This window comes from Fistularia commersonii, chromosome 18, assembly GCF_037954325.1.
Source record: "Fistularia commersonii isolate RoL2024-O1a breed Wild chromosome 18, RoL_Fcom_v1.0, whole genome shotgun sequence".
Lineage (NCBI taxonomy): Eukaryota > Metazoa > Chordata > Actinopteri > Syngnathiformes > Fistulariidae > Fistularia > Fistularia commersonii.
In genome coordinates this window covers 8,920,730-8,947,653 of record NC_141301.1, presented here as the reverse complement: position 1 = coordinate 8,947,653, position 26,924 = coordinate 8,920,730, and the positions used below count along the sequence as shown (strand labels likewise).

The 26,924-nt window shown below is 40.1% G+C and overlaps 1 protein-coding gene across 2 annotated transcripts in view; it reads left to right on the top strand.

The window, feature by feature from the left end:
- Positions 1–2,811: 2,811 nt before the first annotated feature.
- The window catches only part of kcnab1a (potassium voltage-gated channel subfamily A regulatory beta subunit 1a), a 151,401-nt gene continuing 127,288 nt past the window's right edge, over positions 2,812–26,924 (top strand). Inside the window, exon 1 of one of the 2 annotated variants that reach the window (XM_086164823.1) lies at positions 2,812–2,877. In XM_086164823.1, the coding sequence (XP_086020949.1) occupies positions 2,822–2,877 (56 nt within the window). In that variant the 5' untranslated portion in view covers positions 2,812–2,821. Of the gene's footprint in view, positions 2,878–12,848; positions 13,893–26,924 lie in introns of those variants that run through there. The other variant, XM_086164821.1, reaches the window with a different exon arrangement.

Genomic DNA, 26,924 nt, shown 5'->3' with positions numbered 1-26,924 from the left:
CACGGCAAGCTGATAATCACACGGAGACGGATCTGGCTGCGCGGCCTCACAGAATTAGTACTGCATAGCTCCGTTAATTTACAGAGCCAAAGTGACTCCAGCGACGTGACGCAGCAAAAGACGGCATCGCCATTCTTGCTGCAGCTTGCTGATAATTCGCTTTAAATCAAAGCCAAATTGCACAATTACACAAGCAATGAATTGTGTATTGGGACTACGTTGGCAAAAACAAAAAGATACGTGTCGATCGCATGACCGGTCCAGTGTGAACCCTGCCTTCTGCACAATGACAAACAGGGATAGGCCACAGCCCCCATCCCCCCCCGAGTACAAGATAAGCAGTACAGTAGTCTCTCACCATGCATTGCAAATTTTTAATCTAAATTTATGTTGCAGATTTTTTATTATTTTTGCATTATAAATGTATTTCTATATATTTATTATATTGATTATTTTTTTGGTAAAATAAGCAGTTTCTCTGAGTTTCTCCAGTATCCTGGGATCTGATTTGTTCAGTGACTGTAGCATTATTCTCTGCATCTCCTGTGCACAGCATGAATCTACCATCTTGCCTCGTCCATCGACATGTGATCACTGCTCGTAGTGCGACTCTGCCGTATTGTGTTTGTGTGAATTATCCGTGAAAGTATTTTAATTTATTTCAACACATTATATGATCCCCAAGCGTTCTGCGTGTCATCAGCGGCAGAGGAAAGATGCTAGCAATGGTAGAAAAAGTGCAACGTCTCGACATGTTAAAGCGAGGGATAAGGCATCAACGGATCAAATATAAGCGTAAAGGAAAAAGTTGGTCACTTCTTCCTGTATTTTCATTTAACGTGGCTGGTTCTGGAGCTTTACCTCCATGATAAACGAGGGACTACTGTATAGGTCAGGGGTCGGCAACCCGCGGCCCTGGAGCCGCATGCGGTTCTTTCATCTTTACACTGCGGCTCCGAGTGGCTTGGGATAATAAATTATAAATATTTAATTGAAGTGCATTTCATTTGTGTTAATTCCTTTTTTTAACTTTTAGTTCTAAGTTGGAAGATTATTGTGATCTTGAAATATTAAATACAATTATATTTATTATTTTTCGCCGCTCAAAATAACGTCACACTCGCTTAAGCCGGTATACCCCCCAACCGGTAAAGTCCTGATTTGCAGATGCTGTGCGCAGAAGGTCAGGAGCAGAAGTCCCATAAACCAGGTAAAATAAATATTTATGAAGATATTTTGCAAAAATTTCTTTTTTATTGTTTACTGGCACAGTGATTTTTTCCCGATGTATTTTTAAAGTTCAGGTCAAGGCTCCGCTACACGCTCTGAAAGCCCAAAGCTCAAAATGAGTTCATTACATAGAAAAAATTTAATTTCTCCGTAATTCTTTGTGAATTTCAGAAGCAACACACTACACACTTGTTTATACAAAGTGTAAAGGTAATAATAAGCAATATATACAGCGGTACCTTTATTTTAAACGTCAAATAGTAATTGCAGCTCCCAGTGTTTTCTTTTTCCGAGGAAACCTTGTCCAAATGGCTCTTTGGGTGTTAAGGGTTGCCGAACCCTGGTATAGGTAATGAATGGAGGAATGAACTTGCAATATTGGCAGAGTAAATCATGTCTAAATTATGTATCTTTCCTTTTTTTAAATTATATTTTGATGAATCAATTAATTTTTCTAACCTCAAAACAGAACCCGGCGTGTAATGCACGCGCTATAAGCACAGCAGAGGATACAATAATGCATTTGCTTTACACACTTGAAGCATTTCATTTGCAATACAAGTCAATGTACTGGAGGAGGCTTTAAATGAATATATTATATATATTTTGTGCCTTTTTATAATTTGCCCTCATTCGCAAAAAGCCATAAACGTGAAGCCTCATGCCACAAGGAATGATGCTAAGACCCCAAGACTCCCAAAGGCTCCGGGAGGCGTGTATATATAGACCTCTCACTCACTCTGTCTGGAAAAAACAATTAGTGCACATTTGAGGCGTGTTTCGGCCATCATTAACTCTTCTCCATTTAAGAGCATTTTCCACGCCGTTACGATCCTTTTCAATTTCAACGTCCACGCACTTTGCACTGTATTTCGTGTCCTCGGTCATGCAGTCACGTGACTGAATCACGCAAGGCTGTGTATTTTGACCATCCGGGTGTCAAACATTGTTGACACACTGGCATGTATGACTCCCTCCTTTTAGGCTGCTGACAGGACGAGGAAACCGGGGATCCTGTTTCAGGGTGGATAAGGCTATAAGAGAGCAGAGAGCTCTCTGCGCTGACAGAATGAACCACGGAGGGACAGACAGAAGGCAAGACGGCAAGAAGGGAAATTTTGAATTACAAATTTTAGGGAGAGTGAGTCTGGATAATTTCTATCACTGGCGACGATGGATAAAAAAGTAGATGGGTGAGTAGGGAGAAGAAACAAATCCTTTCATAGTCATCCATCTGTTGCCGTCTGAAGCTGGAGTGATTATTTGTTCCAAAGAGGTGGAGGGATTTGGAAAACTCTGAGAAACCCGAACCTCTTGTCTGCTCTGCTCCCTGGACTCACCGTTTGAGGGGAAAGGCGCGGATTCCCGGGCCATGATAGCCGCCAGGAGCAGCGGAGGGGGCGTCTCAGGTCCCGGTGTGCAGCCACCTCATGTGCACCGCAAACACTCCGCGGGCTCGGTCGGCGCCGCCAAGGCGCATCGGAGTAACTCTCAAGAGGCCAGGCGCAACGTCCCCTCCGGCAGACAGGGGGCGCAGTATCGAAATCAAGCAACTCTGATAAGAGAGATGGAGACCAACTGGTATCTAAAGATGCTGGGACTGGGTAAAGAGGAAACAGTCACCCACAAGACTGGTATGCCCTACAGGTCAGTCCCTTGCTGTGTGTATGAAGTGTGTGTGTTTGTGTGCATGCGTCAAAAAATGAGTATGCATTGGGGTCCAGTGTCATTGATACAACATTTATCTCCAGCGGTTTCCATTTGTTGGGTGTCGTGTTCTGCAGGTGTCCCGCCAGCTGAACTCTGGCGGAGAGTCGCGTCACCTGATCCGGCTGCAGCGGTAATAGCTGGCATCTGTGCTGCCGGCGTTATACTTTGTTGACATCGCCTAAAACCATGGTGACTAAACAAAAGGGAGTTGGAAAGTTGTGTTTGCTTAAGTTTTCATGGCAAAATGGAACCATGGTGGCCGTTTTTTGCTTTGTGTCGCTCTCGAATAGAAGTTTTCTCCCTTTCCCCGATTTAATTTTTTACATTTCTTTTAAATTTTTCTTTCTCGGTACTAAAAGCCTAATCCCTCTGTGTTCCGTTCTTATCACTCAAGCCTTAAGCTCCACATTCATCAGTCCCCCCCCCCCCCCCTTTACTCCTTGGATTCCGAGCTGGTCTTGGCTCGGTTCACAGAGCCATTTAAAGAAAACAAAGCACAGCAGGGGATGAAAATGAACAATCCTGCTCAGGAAATAATTCAAACCGGCTTCTGCCGTGTATTGAGAACCAATTGTTCTATATGAGGAGAATGTGGATGATGCAAGCGATTACGGGGTATTATTGTGTGAAACGGAATTGGATGTCTACGTTCACATGCATGCGTTTTTATGTGCGGCAGCGACAACGATCTCTGTGATTTGAGTCGTTTTCTATTTATGTGGCGTCCAATCACAATGCAGTCATCTCATGAGTGGGTCGAGACCACACTTTTTAAAGTGAACTCCAGACAGCTCCCTCATGCGTGGGCAGTTGTGACCAGGAGACAGAAACCTTGGGCAGATCCCAGCTTGATGTGGACGGCCTTCTGTCTTTTCCGGTTGGGGTAGAAAGCAAGAGTGACATGGACAGAAGGGGGTATGAGGGTTGGAAGGAACAGGCACAAATGATCCCATGCTAATAATAAAGGTGCTAACAGTTACACAGTAACAGCTGAAATGATACATTTAAAAGCTTTAATTGTTTTAGAACTAACCTGCAAAATAGGGCCCGGGGGCTCGGGAGTAGATGTGAGGTTACGATCATTAATGAAGGAGCATGAATGCAGACAGAATAGGAAGAGCGGGAGGAATGAGACCCCGCTAAGCTTATCCATATCATTTGTGAGAAAATAAATTCCCAAATTCACAGATTGATGTGCAGCAATGGTGACAAATTAGAGAACTTTGAGGCAGACGGCTGATGTGATGTTTTATTTTATCCACTGGAAACCCTCCCCCCCCCTCATTAAATAAATTAAAATCAAATTAAAATTAAAATTAAAATCAAAATTAAAATTAAAATTAAAATTAAAATTAATCTATATCCTCTAGCACACTTACACCCCATCAAAATTTAGTTTAATCTGTGTCAGGCAGAAATTCATTGTCTTGACATGACATGGCTTACTTTTGTAAACAACTGAAAAAATGAATGAATGAATGAATAAATGAACAAATCAATTAATGAATTGATCTATCTCCCCTTGCACACTATCTGCTCATCAACTGCCAAATTTGAGTTTTATGTGTGTCGGCAGTAATACATCGTCTGGAACAGGGGCGGGCAAACTGCGGCCCGCAGGCCACATTTGTCCCGTTGGTCTTTTTAATCTGGCCCGCCAAAGATCAGTACAGAAGTCATACTTGATGTGAATTATTGAGTGATTGGATCAATGAATGTGGGAGCTCAAATAGGAGATTATTTCATTTTAGCTACTTCCAAATTTTCCTGAGCTGAATGATACAGATCGGGTTTGTGATTTAGCCCGGTGATTTGAGTTACAGTGATGGAGATGGACAAAAGAAAAAGGAAAAGACGGTGGCAATACAGTGAAAGCTATCTTAGAAGGCACCGTTCCCTCTAAGCCGCACATTTGCGCAATCATGCACTGCTCCAGCGTCCTCCGTGCACAACAAAGCTGAACTGTAAATAAATTAAACACATTTATGTCATTTACAATTCAGCTCGGATTTTATTTTGTGCACAGCATAGATTTGCTGAACGCGCGGCTTTGAGGGAACACTGCCGGGGATGCAACGTCATCGACTCTGCTGCGCTTGGTGTGTGGTGAAAAGCTATCCAATAGCGCCATGTTGCCAACCAAGCTTAAACGCCATCTCTGACTAAACACCCTTCTATCCAAAACAAGCCAATGAACTATTTTGTGTGCTTACGTACAATTAATGGCAAACAGTTTTTGGAGAAAAAACACAAAGGTAAAAGAGAGAGCCCTCAAAGCTGGCTACCTTGTTGCTGAACTCGTAGCTAGATCAAAAAAGTCACACACTGTGGCAGTAACATTACTACTGCCAGCTTGTAAAGATGGGGAAGAACTTTGTGTGTGTCTTTCTATATTACTGCAAGGATATTCATTGTGTGTTCATCGAAACAGCCCCAGGTTTCACACTAAGTGAGTATTAATACATTAAAAACTATATTATTAACAATATGTATTATATGTACTGTGTTGGAGTGTCATTTTAGTTGGTTGGTGTGCCCCAGAATTTTGTAAATGTAAAAAATGTGCCGCGGTAAAAAAAAGTTGAAAATACCCTTTACTGTGAACGTACTGACACACATGCATGACGTGGACGTGCAGCTACAAGGGAAAAACTGGTTTGTCCATGAAATTCGAGCAAATGCCAGAGCCTTCAAAACCAAGCTGGTTTTATTGTCAGAGCAAATGCCAGATGAGTCTGATATGTACCGTTTACAAATGTGATTTTTTTTTTTTTTATATGTAAAAAATATATAAATATAAAAATATTATATTTTTTATTTATATATCTTGTGTTGACCCGGCCCGTCTGTCAAATTTTAAAAGTCAATGAGCCAAAAGGTTTACCCACCCCTGGTCTGGAATGTGATTCTGATTTTGAGTACATTTTTTGCCAATAATACTATACTGATGTGCACATAAATGGAAATCCACTTGCACAACACACAGTGGGAAGAATTAATTTGAATTAACGAGTTTGACATTGAGATGTTTGTAAATACTTGCCATTTAAAAAAAAAAGTCATTTTTTTGGCTCAATTGTGTTACAATTTTTCTAACATTTTTGGCACCTTTTTCAATTTTAAGATCCTTTGTGATGATGAATAAATCATTATTAATCAATTTCAAACCATTTGGCTAAAATGTTCAACTTATTAGTAATCTTTTTGATAATAATGATTTGATGGTAGTGTTTCACTGATGCTAAATGGTGACAAAAAGCCAATTTCTGGGATTTCCCTCAGATTTTGAAAACAGTTGGTTTAAAGTTTATACACACACAATGATCCAAATCTGGTTACAATTCCATCCCCACTTCCATTCCATCATTTGCCATAGTCGCATTTAGAATGTCTTTTTATATTTAGAGTTATTATATCCATGGTGAGGTGAGGACTGTCTGTTCTTTGCCAAGAAATGAACATGTGAAAGTTGCTGGGTTGTTATGTGGCTTTTAATGTTATTCCAATGTTAGCTTCTTGGTGGCTGCTCATTTCACATGCTTGTTTTTTTTACAGCCTTATAACGACGTGATAAAAGCCTCTGAGGGCTCGACTGACAGATTTACTGACAGTGTCCTAGTGTGTGTGTGTTTGTTTGTGTGTGCGCACATTGTATCAAATATGTAGGTGTCTGGAGTGATGAGCTCAGTGGACCAACAATAAAAGTTGTGTGAATCACTGAAAGATTAGCACGACCTTTGCACACACACACACACACACACAGACGCGTGCACACATGCATACAGACGCACTCATGAACACACACACACACACACACACACACACACACACACACACACACACACACACACGCACACGCACACAAATACATACTGTGTTTGCCAGCGCTTCTTCCCAAGTTGAGTGCCAAACTGCAAGCCATGGTAGAATTTTCTCACTGTCTCTCTGTCTTTCTCTCTCTCTCAATGTAATTTTTGAATCACAAACAGTGATTTTGAGCTCTCTAGTGATTTTACATCAAAACATTGCTTGAAAATAGCAACAGAAATCACAGCCCTTCATGACATAGCCAAATATACATATACATATACATAAATACATATCAAAAAAACAAAAATTACTTTCTCATGATATTCTCATATTTTGAGATAGGATTTTTGAGTTTTCTTAAGATATAAGCCATAATCAGAAATATTAAAATAATAAAAGACTTGCTATATTTCAGTTGATTTGTAATGAATCCAGAATGTATGACATATTTGTTTTTGTAGTTGCATTACAGAAGATAAAGAACTTTATCACAATATTCTAATTTTCTGTGACAGTCCTGTACATATACATATTTATGTTTATACAGCATATATATATATATATATATATATATATATTTTTTTTTTTTTCCTTGTTATTTTAATTGCTGAAAAAATGTCTCCTTTACCCAACAGCATGGTGCTAATTTGTACTGGATTATTTTAATGCTGAATATTTGAATGTATGGTTTGTTTCATTCACATGTCTGTGACCAATTGGCCCATCACTACTGCTAATCCTACTTCTATGCTACTACTGCATGACTCTGGGCGATGGGAGGAAACCAGAGAAGCTGGAAAAAAACGTCGAACACACGGAGTGAACATGGAAACTACACATAGTGAGGCCGGCTGACGGAATCAAAAGAGGGACCCCGTTGCTGTGAAGCGGTATAGCTAACCACTGCGTCACTGGTCACCCTGATTCTTAACATAAATTCTTAACATACATATTTTTAGGTCTTTAAAACATTCAATGACACAGACCCAACTTATTGCAGCCAACAGATAAAATGGAGGCAGGGTATGATATATTATATTTGCCGGAAATTCATTACATTACATTACATTACATTACATTTGGCAGACGCTTTTATCCAAAGCGACTTACAATAGAGGACATAAGCACTGCAAATAACACTTGCAAATACAAGATGCACAGGAAATATACAGAACAGATTCACACATTCATTCATTTGTAGGAGCACTCTCTCTGGTTCAGTCAAAGCATTACAAACCTAGCTTTAAGAATCATACATAAACAAACCCATAAATCATATTAGTAGCAAAGTATTGTCTGCAAGATAACAGAGCATGTTTATGCATGGAAGTGACGTCAGTCATTTTCATTTCCCCATTTAAACATAAAATACAAATGTAACTTTTAATTATATGAATAGCTGAGTATTAAACATTTTATAACAAAGTATTTTTTATACATGGCACGATTTAGTATAAAACATTTTATTTTTCAATACACACACACACACACACACACACACACACACACACACACACATACACACATATATATATTTGTATGTATATATATATATAAATATACATAGCTGAGGTCTCTGCTCCATCTCTTTACCATTGTTTGGGGATTCTTGACCTGAATTATGTTAGAGGTCGCTTTCTGGGATTAGATGAAGGAATTAAGTTTTATTATATCATTATAAACCATTTTTAATTCTTGCGGATTAGGAATCCTGTAATTTGTATGATGAATAAATGACATTCAGTTATATGACATCAGTTAATCTAAACGGGTAAACTTGTTATTTTTAGGTGATTGTTAATAATGTAGCTCATCAGTAAGATGTGTCATCTACTTAATGAGCTGACAGAACTGCCTCTGCTGACTGTGACTGTGTGCGAGCGCTTGTGCTGCCGTAATGATATAATTATTCTCAAAACTGCCATCAAGCTATTTCAGTTGGACTCTGTACATACCACTCATCCACATTCTTTCCACATGACTTGAGAAACTCCAAATAAAAAGTATCTGAGAGATCTTTAATTATCATAAAGCGCCAAAATTGCGGCCACCGGTGTATATCCATTTTTTTTCAACACCTCACCACTGGGCCAGTTCAGATTTGAAGCGATAATAACATTAGGATTAGTGGAAAATGTAGGCCAACACACTCATGTTAAATAGGAGCAGAACATTCCCCGAGGGCTCGGAACTGATCGCTGGCATAATTATTACCGCCATAGAGTCGGATCAAATAGACATGGAACTCCCATTTCAGTAAACTCCACTGAAATGGTTCACGCAGGCATTGTCTTCTCAGTAAGCTGTGTAAGTAGTGACACACACATAAAAAAAATAGCAAATGAAAAAAAAATAAAAAAAAATCATCAAGATGGGATATCTTGGAAAAATTGGCCATTTCTGGCCATTGTCATTTTTTTGCACGGTTGGTGAATGTGCTGAAGCTCAGTCGAACAACAAATTAAAATAAATGTAATATTTTTGAATATAGAAAAAATATGCCTTTCTGACAGTGACTTTTGGCAATCTGGAACACATGGTCATCTGTAAATGCAGAGTCTTTTTTACTTTACCAGGACCTAAATGCAACATCAGTTTGCTCTTGAATAAAATTCTAAACATCCTCTTGGCAATAACACTACCCTATTTGTCTAAGTCCTGATTTTGCATCAGTCCTTTGAACCTGTCTTTTGGTTTTGATGGGTTCCGCTGAGTCGGAGCAGAATCCTGCCGCAGTATTCCTGCTGTTTCTGTCAGCAGAAGTTTGACACTGGATCTCTCAGCAGAGGCATGCAGACCGATCTGATCTGGCAGCCAAAATCTGTCAGTAAAAGCGAAGGAATGGTCCTTTTCACCTCCATTGATCTGTGCAGCGGAAGGTCCAGTGAGCAGGGCAGTAAACTTCTAATCTCCATGAGGGCTGTGCATCTCTCTAGTGTTCACATGTTCTCAAAGATTATTTAAAACTTTTAGAGTTTTTGATGTTAGAAAGATTTCTTAGTGCAGCGCACCGTTTAGATCTTCTGCCTAACAGCGGTTTGATTCAGACATCGGGCCTTTTCTCTGTGGAGTTTTATGTTCTACCTGTGTCTGGGTGAGGTTCCTTATGATTCTCTGCTTTCTTCCGGCTGTCCAAAAAAATGCATTTTTGCCAGACATGTTAATGAGAGAGTGAATGCTTGAGTGTCTCTATAAGTGGCCCTATGATTGATCCGGGGGAATCCCTTCTCTCAGCCAATGACAGCTGGTCTCCAGTGACTCTGACAGCAGGATAAGTGTTATACAGTAGATGACAATAGAATGACTGAATGAACGAATGTTAGTACTTTTTTCCCCCCACAGCATTAAGTTTCAGAGCTATCTTAGCTCTACCTGTCCAAATAATTTGTTGAGAAAAACTGGAATTTTCTTTTCTTTCAAGGTGTGTACTGGTTTTAACATGGCTGTTACCATTGGTTGACATCTGATCACGAACAATTGGTTTAAACATTTACAAAAACCTCATCGGAGACACTCCAGATCATGGCTTAGCTTGATGTTTTCAAAGATGCTTTTCAACAGCGAGGAAACTGAATGAACTCATACTTCGGTTACGGTATTTCATGTTGTTTTCTCTCAGATCGACTGAATTCCTTTCTTTTGAGAAAATAACCTCACTCTTGAATTACCTCTTTACTGAAATTTAACACATGAAATTCACCACCCGGGCACGTACGTCATCATGGAAAAACGAGGGGAATAGGCTACAGCCATCAGTAAAGCTGCTTGTCCATCAATTGTTATTTAATTTTTTTATCAGTTTTTTACACTTTGGAAATCAAGAACTGTATGCCTTATCCATCAACTCATTATATATACTGCTTATGTTGCGCTCAGGGTGTCACTGGGCGTGGTTCAGCCTGGATCGATCACAGGGCCACTGCGTGAGGAAACAGGAGAACCCGCAGGAACCCCACATAGGGGAGAACACGCAAACCCTGCACAGAAACCCCCTAATGGAATTGAACCAGACATAGATATACAACCATTCACTCTGTCATTCCCACATCTGGGCGATTAACCCACTGTGTGAAGAAACCAGGTAGGAACCCCATAGAGAAAGACCCCCTGTTGAAGTTGAACCAGGGGCCTTCTTGCTATGAGGCGAGATTGCCGCCAAGCAGTCTATTTGCATTATTTTCATCCAATTAAAGTTGATATTCCAAACTTAAATCACAGATTGGGTGGTTTCATTACCACCATATTGTGTTTGCACGTAAATGGTGAAATAATAACAACAATCTTTCTAAATACCCATTTAACCAGTTGTGAAGTCAAAACTTGACAGATATTGTGGTACATTTCTCTACTCATTTTAGTTCTAATTAGATCCAGCTTAGTTGATACTTATTAGATCATGTAGTCATTGTATAGTAAAATTACTCATGAAGGGGGATCGTGCATGGGGGCGGTTTGGGTGCAAAATGAAAGCGACTGAAAATAGGGACTAATTAGTCCCTCGGAAGGCAACGCTGATGGAAAACGTTTAAAATGAGAACAGATAAAATATACTGGAAGTCATCTGGGATGGACAGACAATTCCGGCGGATGATTCTTTTTTTTTTTCTTTTTTTTTCTGTCGAGATACTTGTATCATGTGCTCTGCATTACCCTCTTCTGAACCCGGTTAACGTAACCCGTCCCACCTTGGTGACTCACCTGACTACATTGCTCAAAGGAGAATGTCAACACCAGGGGCCAAAATAAAAACAAATGAACAACAGTGACACACACACGCAAGTGCACACACGCAATTGTAAATAATTATAAAAGAGTATCAAGACATAGGAGACATAGGTTGCCTCCTCTGAAATGTAAATATTCGCCCAATTGCACACAAGTAAATATGAATGTATTAACTCATGTATGACTGTGTATGTATCAAGTGTCTATAATTACACGGTAAACTCGTTCTTGCGTTGCATAAACCCAGCTGACATTCCTTCTGCCAGACAGGATCAGTTTTTCCACCCATCCTTCTGGACAACGGACACAGCTGACAGCCCCCCCATCGCTTGTCTGAAAGTGTGCACATGCATACACGCTGTCACATTATTATGGTCTGGCCCTACTGTAGTCAGGACTGTAACTCTTAGATTTTGGGGTGTTTGCTACTGTAGGAACCTGATAGGGAACCTGCATAGGAGCCTCGCTGACCCTCCCAGGACACCCAGACATTTCTCATCATGTTGTTGTTGAAGATGGAAACATGATCCATCTAAGGAAAAATTAAATCAAACGTAGAGGATTGAATCAAGGAAAACTTCAATAAAATGTCTATTTTGAGCACGGGGATTTTCATAGACATAACTCCCTACTCAGCGGGGCCTTACTGAAACAGGATTCAGAGTCTGACATCTGTTTGTGTGTGAGTGTGTGTGTGTGTGTGTGTGTGTGTGTGTGCTTGCGCGCGTCTGTTTATGGAAAAGGGTGATAATGTGTGTCTTAACTTGAATTTCCTCATATGGGGGAGAACGGCATTCCTCAAGATTCCCACAATCCAGCGAAACACCAGACATGATGTCAATGTGTAATCCCAAGAGGAGACCAAAGGATAGAAACTCTACCATGTGTTTGCGTGTGTGTGTGTGTGTGTATTTTGGAGTGCATTCTCTGACTGTGTATGTGTAAGTGTCAGTGATGGGGTCTGCTTTTCTGCTGGCGTTTCTCAAGTTTTCAATATTTGTTTGCTATTATGATAATGAGGGTACTCACAACCTCACCTAGGCAATGATGGTATTTGTGGGAGGAAGAAGATGAAGCAGAAAGAGGTTTCCCTCTGTTATTTGTGGTTCACTTCATTACAAAAACACTGCCCTCAGACTGTGTGCAATTGTGCATAACATGCTGCTGGCCGTATGACAGAAAGAGAAGGAGGGCAAAGAAAGGAATGAAAAGAAGTCGTGAATATACACAAGCACATCTGTGCCAGATGTGAAAAGGCTAAAGGGATGGTGGTGGTAGTGGTGGGGTTACGGGAGAGGGAGGGGAGGGATGCAGGAAGAGGGATGAGTGAGAAAATTGGGAGTAAATGAAAGGGTTTTCAGCGGAGGGGCCACCGAGAGACAAAGCATAAAGTAGCAAGGAAAAAAAAGAAACGTGGGGAAATAAAAGAGAGAGAGAGAGAGAGAGAGAGAGAGAGAGAGAGAGAGAGAGAGAGAGAGAGAGAGAGAGAGAGAGAGAGGAAGAGCGAGGGTGGGAAAAATGTCCCAGATTCCCATGCTGTTTAATAGGGAGCAAAACCAAACTGTGCTTATAATGTGGACTGGCTGAGCAGGGGGCAAAGTGACAGTGACTGTGTCAGTGTGTGTGCATGTGTGTGTGTGTGTGAGAGAGAGCGAGAGAGAGCAAGTTGGGCAAGAGAGAGAGAGAGAACGACAGGGAAGGCAGTGGCAAGAGAGGAGGAGAGCCCGAGTCATCTGTGTGTATGTATGTCTCTCTTTGTCCGCCCGTAGTGCATGTGCCTAGAGAACATATGTGGCTGTGGAGCAAACCATGTGAAGAAACATTTTGTTTTTCATGGAAGAGCGGCCCCAAGAACGGACTCAAGATAACCAGTTGTCCTCTTTTTCTGTTTTTTTTTTTCTCCCCAAACAGATTTTTTTTTTTCCATAATTTCTAGTTTGTAAAAAAAAAAAAAAAAAAAAAAGGGTGTAAACCTCCAAGGAGCTTTATGCAGAAGAACACACTCTCTCACAAATAGGCTCCATGTAGGCACCGCGTGGGTGACGGGCCCACCTGGATTATCCTGAGCGTACATGTTTGTGGGACAGACTCAAAGACGACAGGAGAGACTGAGAGGGAGGATTAAGTGAGGTAGAAAGCGGGAAGATGTACCTGTACAAGGCCACATGCCCGGAAATACCCAACCCAAAGCAAAAGGGGCCCAGAGGACAGACTGGGGCGCAGGCCCAGGGGCCCGGCCACGGGAGGCACACCAATCAGACTGCGGGGTCGGGCCCTCGGCCTCACGCTCCCCTGATGCTGTGGATCCCGAACAAAGTCAACAATGTGCTGGAGTTCAAACAGCTGGAGGAGTTTCTCAAATTCCACTCACTGACGCTGCACGACACCATCCAAAGCAAGACAGGCATGATCTACAGGTAACAACACCTGTGTGGATGTGTGCGTGTTGTATGGCAGCTACTTACTGTGCATCCAACGGGCTTCTGTTTCATGATAGTGATGATGCTTCTTCAGCAGATAAGCATGCTAATGCAATCATACACAAAAAGGCATGGTTGTATCTGGTTGGACGTCACTTTCAACAGGAAGCAAAATGTTTCTTTGTAAATTTTCATGCAATACAGTCTGTTTCTTTCTGGGGAAAAAAAAAATCATGCATTTCTGTATTTGCCTTGATTTTATAATGATATTATTTTCGTCTATTTGCGTTTTTTTTTTTTTTTTTTACATTTTATTTGGCACTGCTACAATAGCCTAATTTGCATGAAGACCCCATATGCTCAACTTTTAGGCAGATGTTAAAAGTGGCTGATGCGATCCCTCTTCTCTCAGCGTGCATTGCAAGACAGACTGTGAATGGCAGGCGGGGATAACATTGATCGATCGGGGGGACGGTCATATAAAGCTACAGCAGACTTGTAATAAAGCCCCCCCTTCAAGGAATCGTTTGAATTTTGCCGTTGACTTTAGCATTCAGGAACTTCATAACGAGTCAGCGCTGAAGGTCCGGTTAGATTACCACCAAGGCATTCAAGGTACTTTGTTAAAAAAAAAAAAAAATCATAAAGTTGCTTCTGTTAATAACATTAATAACAGTCATAACAATCTCTTACAGTTTAATGACGTTTGATGTCACATCTCTGTGGTGAATTGCTATTTTTGCCATCTGCAACTTTGGTGGCCACATTGATTAGGATAGGATAAGATAAGATAAGATAAGATAAGATAAGATAAGATAAGATAAGATAAGATAAGACGACAGGGAAATTCAATTCTTGCAGCAGCGTTACAAATAGTGCAAATAGCGGAAGTAAAAAAAAGTTAAAAAAAAACATATATATGAAAGGAACAATATCATCAGCAGGAAAAAAGCAAATATGTGAGAAAAAAAAGAAATTCCGTACGATTGGAGGTAGTGTAAAATAGGGATAATGTAGTTGCGCGGTATAAAAATGAAAGAGTGTTTTGGGATGCTTGTGAGCAGCATCGACACTGTGCAGAAAAACATATTTCTGTGATTACTTTCATATTAAATAATTTAAATGCACTTTATGTGTAAAATGTTATTTTCAGGCTATTACGGCTTTATTAGGGAGAAAAAACATGCAACAGTGTGGAATCAGAGCGGAATTTTTAAGGTCATCCTCTTCATTACGCAATTGCTGCTTCTTGAATGGGGCCACTGATGGGTCGGCTGAAGAATCAATCTTTGACACGATTTATTTCTGGCGCCACGTTTAGCTGGCACTGGCTTATGGACCATGTGACTCTGGCGCCTCTACGGTTTTTTAAAAATGATCAACAAAAAAATAGATCCAAATCTTTTTCTGCTCAGGTTCCAATAATTTTGTCATACGAATGTAATTATGTAAAATGCTTGTATTAAACAGTTTTTTTTGTGACTACGTCAAAGGGTAGCTACACTGCTTGCATCAAATTTGCATTCTTATTTAGTCCTCATTATAAATTTTGGTTTTATTTGGTTTATTTATTTCATTTTTTTAAATATCCTGATCTCCTTGCTCGTTCTGATGGCTCCTAATTCCTTCACTTTTTCCCCAAACTGATTGCACATTATTTTGTATTTTGTTTCCAATCTTGGTCCAATCTTTAATTATTCACAGGATCCTGTCTGTTATTTTTATGATTTTGGTTTATTTTCTGCTGTATGCTCCCTGAATTTGAGTCCTCTTGCATAGACTGACCAGGATATTAAGAAGAAAACCAAAAACTTCTAGTCTGCTTAGAGCTGCCGATATTAAAAGCTTTAAATAAATATGAATAGTGTATAATGTATAGTGTGGTTCCTGGTTTGGTTAGTGTATGATGTCCTCCCTGCCTGTCAACTCTGCCTAAGAAAGGGATCTATGGAGCATATCTTGAGCCGGTGTTCTAAGGCTTTGGGAGAGGGACATTGCCGGTGATGTCATGACCAAGTAGTGCGAGCAGTAGCAGATACCAACTGTACTGGCATCCAGCAAGTCTCAACATCCTGCAAAGTGCTCCATCTCCTTTGTTCATGCTGGAGAGAAGCCTCAACATCCTCCATAGGCTCTGGCAGGACTTCTCCTAACAGCAAAAGACTAGCAATTCCTGGTCGACTTAGGAACACAGTGAAAGTTCCCAGACACATTTCCACCAACCACGCTCAGGTCTAACTTGGTTCTAATGTCTGAGGCAAGCCATCAAGTGGTGTTGCTGGACTGACCGTCCCCTGGGGAGACAGGATGGAAGAGTTGCAAGAGAGAAGGAGGGCCAAATACGCATCTCTGGTAGCAGAGCGCTGGGGGCAGGGGTGGAAGGCCCTCTGTGAGCCTGTTGAAGAAGTCTGCAGGGGCTTCTCATGGTAGTCATTACACCGGGTCCTGGGACACTGCGGAATCCATGGGCAGCAGAGCCGACGAGCCTCGTAGAACATCTTGGAAGCAGCCGAAAAAGCTTCCCGGTGGCTCCGGATAAAGAGAATGACGAGTGGCGCAGTTAGCTACATGGACATAGGTTGGGGCCTAAACATCCCCGGCCAGGTCACCTGGAAGAGGGGGTCTAAAGATAGGACCCAAAAAACCCAATGATGCCTGGTGCTTCACCGATGATATGTCTAGGTTGCACTGTGAGGTGCACATTACAGCTGGTAAATAATGGAACTCTGTTCACATCAAGCCCAAAAACCATGTAAAGGCTTATCATTTTCAGTTTAAAAGATATATTAAGCAGTTTTTTTTTACCCATTGTGCTGTATCTATTGACCAGTTTTCTTTTTATACACATTACCACAATTTATATCGTCATTAGTCAGTAGTTAACCTTTGTGTCCATAGAATTTGCCCAAACTCATAAAGCCAAATTCCTAGATCAAATATGCTGAATACTTGATTCTGCCTGTCTTCCAGCAACATGGTGAAGAAAAAAAAAAATCACAAATTCATATTTAAATGTCATAAAAATACAAACATGTAAATTGCACATGTATTGCACATGAAAACATATGCAAGACGGCGCAGAGGAGATGAGAATATGAAAATGGGATAGTGAGTCGAACTTTTCCGTCATCCAGAGAGCGAGAGAGAGAGAGAGAGAACAAGAGAGAGGCTGAGTGGGAGGATGTGGGGTGTTTGGTGGGCGGGGATGGAGGGGGGGTGGAGAGGGTCGGGTGTGTGATGGCAGACTGTAATCCTATTGGGTCAACTTGGTTATGGGAGCTCATATGGTCATGTGCTATAAGCATTTCGCCTGGGGACTGGGGCATATGTGTTTTTCATAGCACATGTGTGGGTGTGCATGTGTGTGTGTGTGAGTGCACGCTCAGAATTTTATATAAAATGCGCATGTGTCTGTTTATGTTTGTTGCCATGGTAACAGAATTAAAACAGCTGGTTGACAATACCCCTTTCCAGGTCAGCGTGTAACAGGGGTCGACCTTGTGGTGGAAAGACACACACACACACACACACACACACACACACACACACACACACACACACACACACACACACACACACACACTCAAACTGGCATGCAACAAACACGATGCTCCAAAAAAAGAATAGTGACTAAATAGGCTGATTAACATAAAATCACCTGAAAAAGGAAAGATGGAGATTATTGTTAAGCTCTAAGCGTTTGGTAACTTTCTGTTTTGATACCTAGGATGTGCAAATATACATAATATACAGATTTACCCCGACTTACAGTATTAAAGATACATACAGTATTACCCCGACCTGTAAGTACACTTACAGGTCGGGGTATTACTGTAAGTATCTTTTATAAACTAAAAACTGAAACCAGATTTTCAAAAAATACCCATCCCCATGTGATCACAGGAAAGTGTATGATTTGAAAATATAACTCAAAAAAAAAAAAAAAAAACATTTTGAGAGCCCTGAAAACAAAAAACACAAAAAAAAACCAAAACAAAACGTGAAAATACCTCCAAAACAAAAATATTGCCCTTTGGTTGACGTAAAACACAACACACAGTTGCACTAAATAATATAGAAAATGGGTGTGGAATCTTATTCAATTCAGTCATTTGAATTTTTCAGAAAGAGGGTGAGAGGCATGAATGACTTAACAAGAATCTGATGTTGTGTTCAATTGCTTATGTGTGTTTGTGTGTATGTGGAGACGTCAACATTGATAAGGCTGACTTGTGTGCATGTGCACTGTATTGTAAACATATATTTTTCAAGCAGGGGCCAGAGAAGGCGCTTGCCTCATCTAGTGTGGACACACACGTTGGAATAAATGCGGCAAGTGAAAATTCTCCTTTGGGTTGCGAAAAATGTAATCGGACCTTGTATAGAGGTCAGGCACTTTGTTTCCGGAGAGAGTTGATTAAAGATGCTTTGGAAAATAGATCCTGACGGCTCGCCAGTGCATGTCACCCCCCTCAGAATGCTCTTGCTGAATGAACATCAGATGCAGGTTCACTGGGGGTGTTTCCCATCAGCTCGGCGTTTTATTTTTATTTTTTTTCCTTTATTTATTTTCTTTCTCTCCGGTCCTCTCTGAAAGAGGCTACAGCTGTTAAGAGTTATTTCTCACTGCCTTTACCATCTGCCATTTTTAGACACTCCGGTATGAGGATGCCCCTTGCCTTGCCTTAGCACTATTTGGCTTAATGTGCAGAAGGTTATGCAGACTGCTCCAACACATTTGAAATATAATGCTGAGAACATAATTTGATGATTTTTTTTTTATTTCAACTGCTAGGTGACTAATTTAGTGTTGGCTGAAAAGGATCTAATGCTGTCAATCAGTCCCGAAATAAATAGCATGAATTGAGTACATCCCCTTTTAACCTAGATGCCAAAGTAGTTAGAGAGGCAAATGCACTGTGCCACATGGACACACACACACACACACACACACACACACACACACACACACACACACACACACATATGTGCACACACACGCGGTTAAAATTAAACGTCAATTTCTATCAGACCATTGGGAAAGGGATTAATCATAAACTTGTGATTTTATTGGACAGCCCGTGGGGAATGACGGTTGGTACAGCGAAGGGGCATTTACACCTCTAAGGGATAGAAGGTCAGAGTATAAAGCATATGCTGCCTGTGTGTGTGTGTGTGTGTGTGTGTGTGTGTGTGTGTGTGTGTGTGTGTGTGTGTGTGCAGACACTGTTTGACTGTTTGCAAGGCCATCTGATTCAGTGAGCTCTGCCGTTTCTTCCTCTTGCGGAGCATGATGGTAACGGTGTTACTTTGTGCCAGAAGCTCACTTTACACTATCAATCACTTTCTTTTCAATGCATCACTGTGTCCAATCATCGCCAGACACATTGAATATTTCATTTTCATTTCTGCTTTTCATAATGCTTATTTTTGCACTTTACACTGAAATACATTCAGATTCCATTAGTGTTCTTTTTAAAGCCCTGTCTCCTATGCAATGCAGTCCAATATTACAGGAATAGATGTACTGGAGTTGACCAGACAATAAAAAAAACAAAGCATGCTCTTATTATCAGCAGTGAAATACAAGTACCGAGAGAATTTAGCAATGTAAATTTAGTTTGGGTCAGAGGCAGCGGGATGATCTTTGATTACAGACAGTCCTGGCGTTTAGACTCAAACATCTGCATATAAGGAAAAGCTGACTGGGCAAGCAACTTTTATTTATTCTGGTGTCTACAAGAATCACATGGCAGGAAGAACTGAGGCTCGGTGACTGGAAATGTCAAGGTAGTGAGGAATAACACAGACAAAATTGTTTTTAAAAGTGAGAAATAAACAACACTGATTTGGACCCTTATCGCTGATGTGGGAAACCTAGTGATATTCATCCCAGCACATTATATTTTATGCTCGAAAACACATTTATTGCCTTTTTTGAAATGGTTTTTACCCAGGCTGTGTGAATCGTGTCAGTCAGTCTTCCTACAGTTTGATGCAGCATTTAGGCAATTGATACTTAACAGGTGACCCCTGAAGGAGAAGAAGATACTTAACAGGCAGCGAGTAGACAAACACACACACACACACACACACACACACACACGGACAGATAAATGCTCATCAGATGGATGGTAATGGTTTATTCATCTCGGAAAACAAGTGAATATTTAACATGGGAGCTGGTGCGAATCACTAAATATGGAATAGTGATACGTGTATGTGTTTGGACATTCAAGTAGCTTACATGAATTACAGATTACTGATCCAGGATGGCAGATTAAATGTTCTGTATTACAGTGCACTTTGCAAGTATATATATATGCACACACACACACACACACACAAACACACACACACATATATATATATATATATATATATATATGTGTGTAAAACGAGCATTTTTTTTGGTAAATTCTAATTACTACTATCACTAACTACTTTTTTGTAACAAGTAACTCTCAAACACTCAAAAAAATAACTCAAACACATATCTTTGTAAGCAAAATTAGAGAAACTGATAATTTTGCAGTGGTTTCTTGTTTTTTTTCCAGAGCTGTAGACACAGATGTGCAAATACAGTTCATGTAAATAGCCCTCTGTCTTCATGTCAATACAATACATTTGGAAATCACTACACTCTACACTTCATTTCATTGTTTCCCTGTAAATGGGGACTAATTTTGTGCCTGTTTGCTAATAGAATCCATGTAAAAACAGCATGAAATTATACAGATTCCGACAGAAATTATGCACTCTCACGCTCCCTCACTCTTTCTCCCCAGTGGTTGAAACAGAGGGTCACACACAGAGCTCTGATCCCTCGACAGTTTACAAAGTTTGTGATATAAATAGAATCTGACTTTACAATTACCTACAAATCCACCAGTGTCTTGGAAATAGTTTATGCCAAGTTTTATATTTTGATATGAATGACATTTTTTTACAAAATAGCAAATAATAAATATAACAACACAACTGAGAATTTTGCTTTGGACTCAGTCTAGTATGATCTGATTGGTCGATAAACTTCTGTTGCATGAGTTAAAAGAATTATTTGAAATTTCTACATATTCTCCCTGGACAGTAATACTGCAAAAACATGCTATAATAATTTGATGGAATAAACTCCAACAGCATATAAAGTAGTCAATTACTCACAAACATCTTGTATAAACACAAAGAGGATTTATTGGTGGGACACTGACTCCTTTTTCATGTGCTTACTTTGTTTAACTCAACTTTCACCAAAGGACTTGAACCTTATTTTTACCACAAGCTGTGTTGTTTATTTGGGAAAGTAGGCATTGCCAGCAAACTAGTCCTAACAAAATAATTTTCAATGGCGGCTGGGGTTTCACTCCAACCCCACCGCCAGAAGAGGTCAAAAATATTTTTCACACAACAATAACAATAAAGATAACAATAACAAAAGCAACAATAACAAAAGCAGCAATAACAATAACAATAACAGTAGCAATAACAATATACATTTGACTCCTGTAGTACTTTTATAGGACACACAAAGAGTTTGAACAAAAATACACAAATTAAAACAAAGTTAAAAAACTGTTAAGGTTGGTAAAAGCCAGTTTGAACAGGTGGACTTTGACCAATGATTTGAAGGTTGACAAAGAGTCAGAGTTCCTGATGTGTGGTTCCACGGCTTTCCAGAAGGCAGGGGCAGCGGTGGCGAAGGCTCAGTCTCCCAATGCTTGGTTGCTGGGGTTCGGGATGTTGGCGAGATCAGAGATTATCATGTTTCTGAGGTGTAAGAATGAAGTCCTGGCGATGTTGCTGAGGCAGATTTTGAAGGAGAGGGTGGAGTCTGTCATGATGCCAAGGTTGCACATGAAGTGCTGTGCCCATCTATGAGGACAGAGGGTTGGAGAGCTCTTGGTACAGTGGTGATTGTTCATTACTTGATGTCAATCAGGCAGCTTGTAATGGTGAAAAGAATAATGGTGGCGATGGATTTGGTGGTGTCATCGGCATAACAACACAAAAAGTCCATGGTGGTGAATAACATAATCACTATCAATGAGTAGATACGCCGTCTGTTTACTCACATAGCTTACACATTTGGTTTAACTCTGATCATTAGCTAGCTATTCTAGTGGAAACATCTATTCTTTCTTCAACTAACGAGTCAAGACTAGTCAAGTCAGATTTGGCGCCAAATCAAAACACAGTTGTCTGATGACACTTTCCATGTAAAGCAGGTCTGGACTTTGTAACGCAATTTACAGAATCCCAACATTCCCCCATGAGCAAGCACTTAGTAACAGCGGTGAGGAAACTACTGCTTTTTACCAGTACAGAAACCTTTTGGTAGATCACAGTTTCGTGTGGGCGGCTTTCTGGCTGGTTGGGGTAAGAGACAGAGCGTAAAACAGCATAATTTTCATATAGATTCTTTTTGCTGGCATGTAATAAATTTGTATTTATGTACGGGAAAAAAGTAGGTTAAATGTAGGGTGTGGAGAATTCAAAATGTAATGTATTCAAATGAGTGAAATAAACTCAATTTGCATCACAGAGTGTGATTTTATATATTGTATACTGAATCAGAATTTAACAGGTAGTACATTGTACATATACATACTGTACATATGTATGTATTTAGCAATGGTGGATGCCTGGAAGGACTGCTGCAGTGGAGCCTGTGGAATGACAGAGCCGAGAGGGAGAGAATGAGGACTCGGAGGAAACTTCTTTAGGTTACCATCAGGAATCGATAAAGGGATATTAGTGCAGACAGGATAGGAAGAGTAGGAGGAAGAAGAGAAGTGCATTATAAGCACATGTTTAATCCAGAATTGAACTGTTTGTTCTATTAATGTACTCATCAGGAAAGAATCAGACGGGAGTTATTTTTGTGACCTGTTGGATCCAAAGCTTACCGTGGATTGTTGCACTTGGATGTGCAATCTTCAAAAGTCCATCTGCTTTACCACATCTGATAAACATCTTATGCTATCACCGTTACTGGGATACAATCCAGCACTGAAGTTTCGGTCTTCGACAACGTTTGAGTTTTGGTAATTTAACAAAGGTCAAGAACAATTGTCATTTATTTCTTGTATAAACATAGATACGATAAGTTTGCCATTCGAATTATTTTTGTGGATACCTTTTCTGCTGTTTGGATCTTTCTGGTGTCTCGCTTTTAAATACAGGCCAAAAGAAAAGTGAATGAAGAAGTTCAATTGAAAAAAAAATTTGAATATCTGATCTGATCAATATTTATACCAGCTACATAAAAACAATAATTAATTAAATCTCTCAACATATCTTAGTTATATAAAATTGTAAAAAAAACTTCATCCACTATTCCTATTCATTTTAGCCTCAGGTGCAAAAATATGTCACCTGTGCAACCCTTTCAATTTGAAACCAAGAGAAACGTATGTGAGGAGGATAACGTTGAAGACATAAGACAAAATGAGCTTTAAAAGTGAGACAAACAAAGACATCATGAGACACCCCCAAGTATCAGGCTCAGCCTCAGACAAGTGATCATCACAGAGCATGAATGCATTTTTAGTTTTTAATTCAGTTAAATTTTTACATTTGTTGCTACAAGACATGTGATTTTTCTTTGAAGAAAGTATTGTTTTGTCTGTGTGCCATAGATTTTTGTATTTTAATTTATTGCATTTTAGTTATTTATATTTATTTTTCAGTTAATGGATTTATTTTTCAGTTAATGAACTAATTTCAGATAGGAGCAATCAGAAGGAATACGACTGATTTGATTTTCTCATTTTTATTTTCTCATTTTACTATTTGAAAGCAGTAATTGATATAATCATAGATCAGCACGATATTGCATTTTCAGTTAATAATGCATGCAATTTCATTTATGCATCTAAGTCTTGGTTCAATAGGCTATGTTCTGTCAGTTCAATATGTTTTAATAAACACTGAATTAGTCTGGCCCTCGGTTTGTAACAAATTTGTTTTTTTGGCTCTCTGTGTATTTGATTTTGACATCTCTGATCTTTACCATACCAAGCCAAAGTTAACCCTTGGGGAAAGCCAAAGTTAACACAATACAACCTGTATACGTCAGCAACCCAGCATGTATTGCACTAGTAAACAATGGCAGCACCCCTAGTTTAGCTTTAGCTTTAGGTTACCGGTACCTTTAACACATTGTGGTATAAGACAAACAGTAAAAGCACATATGCCTATTAGTCCTTCCAGATGGGGTTCCCTTTAACAGTTCCTTAGAGCTCCATCTCACTTCTCTTCTCCCACGTATCATTTGTCTATTATCGATGAGGGATGACAACCTCCTCACCCCCACCTGGGGTCTCAGAGTCCCGCAGGTCTCGGTGACATTACCCGGGGAAGTTGCGTCTTGGTGTCCCACGCTGCTCCTCATCAAAAAGGCATGTCTGTGAACTGACCAATAATAAGAAGAGAAACTATCACTATGGGAACTAAGAGTGACTATCACAAGACTGATTCAGTATATTGTGTTCTAATCCTGCTGTAAATATTCAACATAAAAATATATAAATGATAATTACCAACAACGATGTGCTGTCAGTAAGCTGCGAAACATTTTAACGCCTTTTTAGCCAAATTAACTAAAATACACAAATTAACTTCACTTAATAACTTCACGTAATTTGGAGTCACATAAGGAGATGGCTGCTGTGGAATCGCTTTTGCGGATTGGTTGGGATCTACTCTGCTTCTTTTTGCAGATAAAATGAGGACTAAATAAAAGATGGACACTTATCTGTGCGTGTGTATTTAATCGGCAAACACGGTAGAATTTCAACAAATTACTCATAAAACATATCTACTGGACGAGGAGCGCATCTGCCTCACAGCAAAAAGTCTGGCTGGACTTTGGCACAGGCTTTTCTGTGTTTGCGTGTTTTCCCCAGCATGGGATTCCTCCGAGTTCTTCGAATCCCTTCCATTCTCCAAAAACATGCAGTTGGTATGTGAATGAGAGAGTGAATCATTGCATGTCTCTATATGTCATGTGAATGACAGAGTGAATGGTTGCATGTCTCTATATGTGACCCTGTGATTAACTGGGGACTGGTCCAGGGTGGACCCGGCCTCTGGTCTCCCTCCACGACCCCGAGTGCAGATATAAGTGGTATAGACAATAAATAATGATTAAGGATGAGTCCGATCAACCCTTTATCTTTATCAAATATGAGTGGTCATGAAAAATATCTTTCGCAATTTGAAGCTGTGACTCCAAGGAAGGTGATAGAAGCCTCTTGGCTGGGGGAACAGATGGGGCAGAAGGAAATGGGAGTCAGAGGAGATGAAGAGAATCAGTGACAGAGTCCAAAACGGTGATTCTTTCAAGATGCTCATCTGCAATCTTGCCACAAGGGGGAGCCGTGGGCCTGCTGTCTCACTCAGAAGTTGAACAATGCAAGTTGGTCTGTTTCACCTCCTTACAACGGATGTGTTCGCAGTAGATTGGAGTGCAGTGGGGCCTGAATCTAGGCTTCAATTATCAGTTATTAGAAAAGTAAACAAGTAAAAAACAAGTAAATACAGCTAATCGACGGATAATCAGTGAATTGGTGAAAGTGATGAATTAGAGCAGCTTCGGTCACAAATCACATGAAGACATTGTTAACTGAGAGATGGAGTAATTGGAAGATATTGCTTTTAAGGGGGGCTTGGAAGGAACTTCACCGAGTGAGGATTGCAGGGCTCACTTTCTCTCCACAAAATTCTCATTTTTTTTTTTTTACCTCCCCTCTCCTACTACAAAACCAATTTCTCTGATGCTCATTTATCTTGGCTATTTTCTCTCCTTTATTTTGCATCGCTTCTTACTGTCTTTTCACCATGATTGATTTTCTCCCGTCTTTCCAGTGTCACCATCTTCCTTCACTTTTAAATAACGATCCGGAACACTTATGTCTCACGTCTCTCCTCCATTTGTGTATTCAGGGATTATATCAAAACCAAGTTGCTTGTGCATTTCGGTATCTGTGTGCACACACCTGTGTGTACGTGCAGTTTTAGGTTGCACCTTTTTTGTAAAGTTAAATAATGTCTTTTCCCCTTTGGACCTTTTTGCAGTGTAGAGGTCAGAGCGCAAGGAGAATGAGAGAAACTGCCACACTGTTCTGACACACAATATAATACATGCACAGCAATGTTGAAATTAAAAAAGAAAAAACATCAGTTTGGCACATGATATGTAAAAATGATTATTATACATTATGCATACAACATTTACCGCTTTATTGCTGCTGTGTGGCATGAGCGCAAAGATCCTGTATTAGTTACTGAAGTTGGGACTGGTAGAATCCACCCAATATTCCTTGCTTGCCAGAATTAGAATACTGTTTTGAAAAGATTATCTTGCACAGCTGGAAAAGAAAATAAAGTAATTGGTTGTCTATTAAACTTTCCTTATGAAGTATTCGTCCTCTCCATGAGTCTTTTCCCCTCAGGGGTCGTCACAGCAAATCAACTTTCTCCATCTAACCCTATTCTCTGTATCCTCCTTTCACACACCAGCTACCTTCATATCCTCTCTCACTACATCCATAAATCTTCTCCTTGGTCTTCCTCGAGACCTCCTGCCTGGCAGCTCCCATTCCAGCATCCGTCTACAAATATAATCACTATCCTCTGTACATGACCGAACCATCTCAGTCTGGCTTCTCTGACCTTCTCTCAAAAGCATCTAACATGTGCTGTCCATCTGGTGGACTCATTCCTGAACCTACCCAGCCTCGCCACTCCCAAAGAGAACCTCAACATCTCAATCTCTGCGAACTCCTGCACTGCCTCCAGTCTTTTTGTCAGTGTCGCTATTTCAAGACTACACACCATCGGTGGTCTCACCGCTGTCTTGTACATCTTTCCTTCATTCTGGTTGATAGTCTTCTATCGCATAGTACCCCAGACACTTTTCTCCATCCATTCCGAGCAGCTTGGACCCATTTCTTTACCACTTTTCCACACTCTCCGTTGATCTGCTCACCCTAGTTCTTTCTTATAAAGTATTAATCTCTTTTTTAA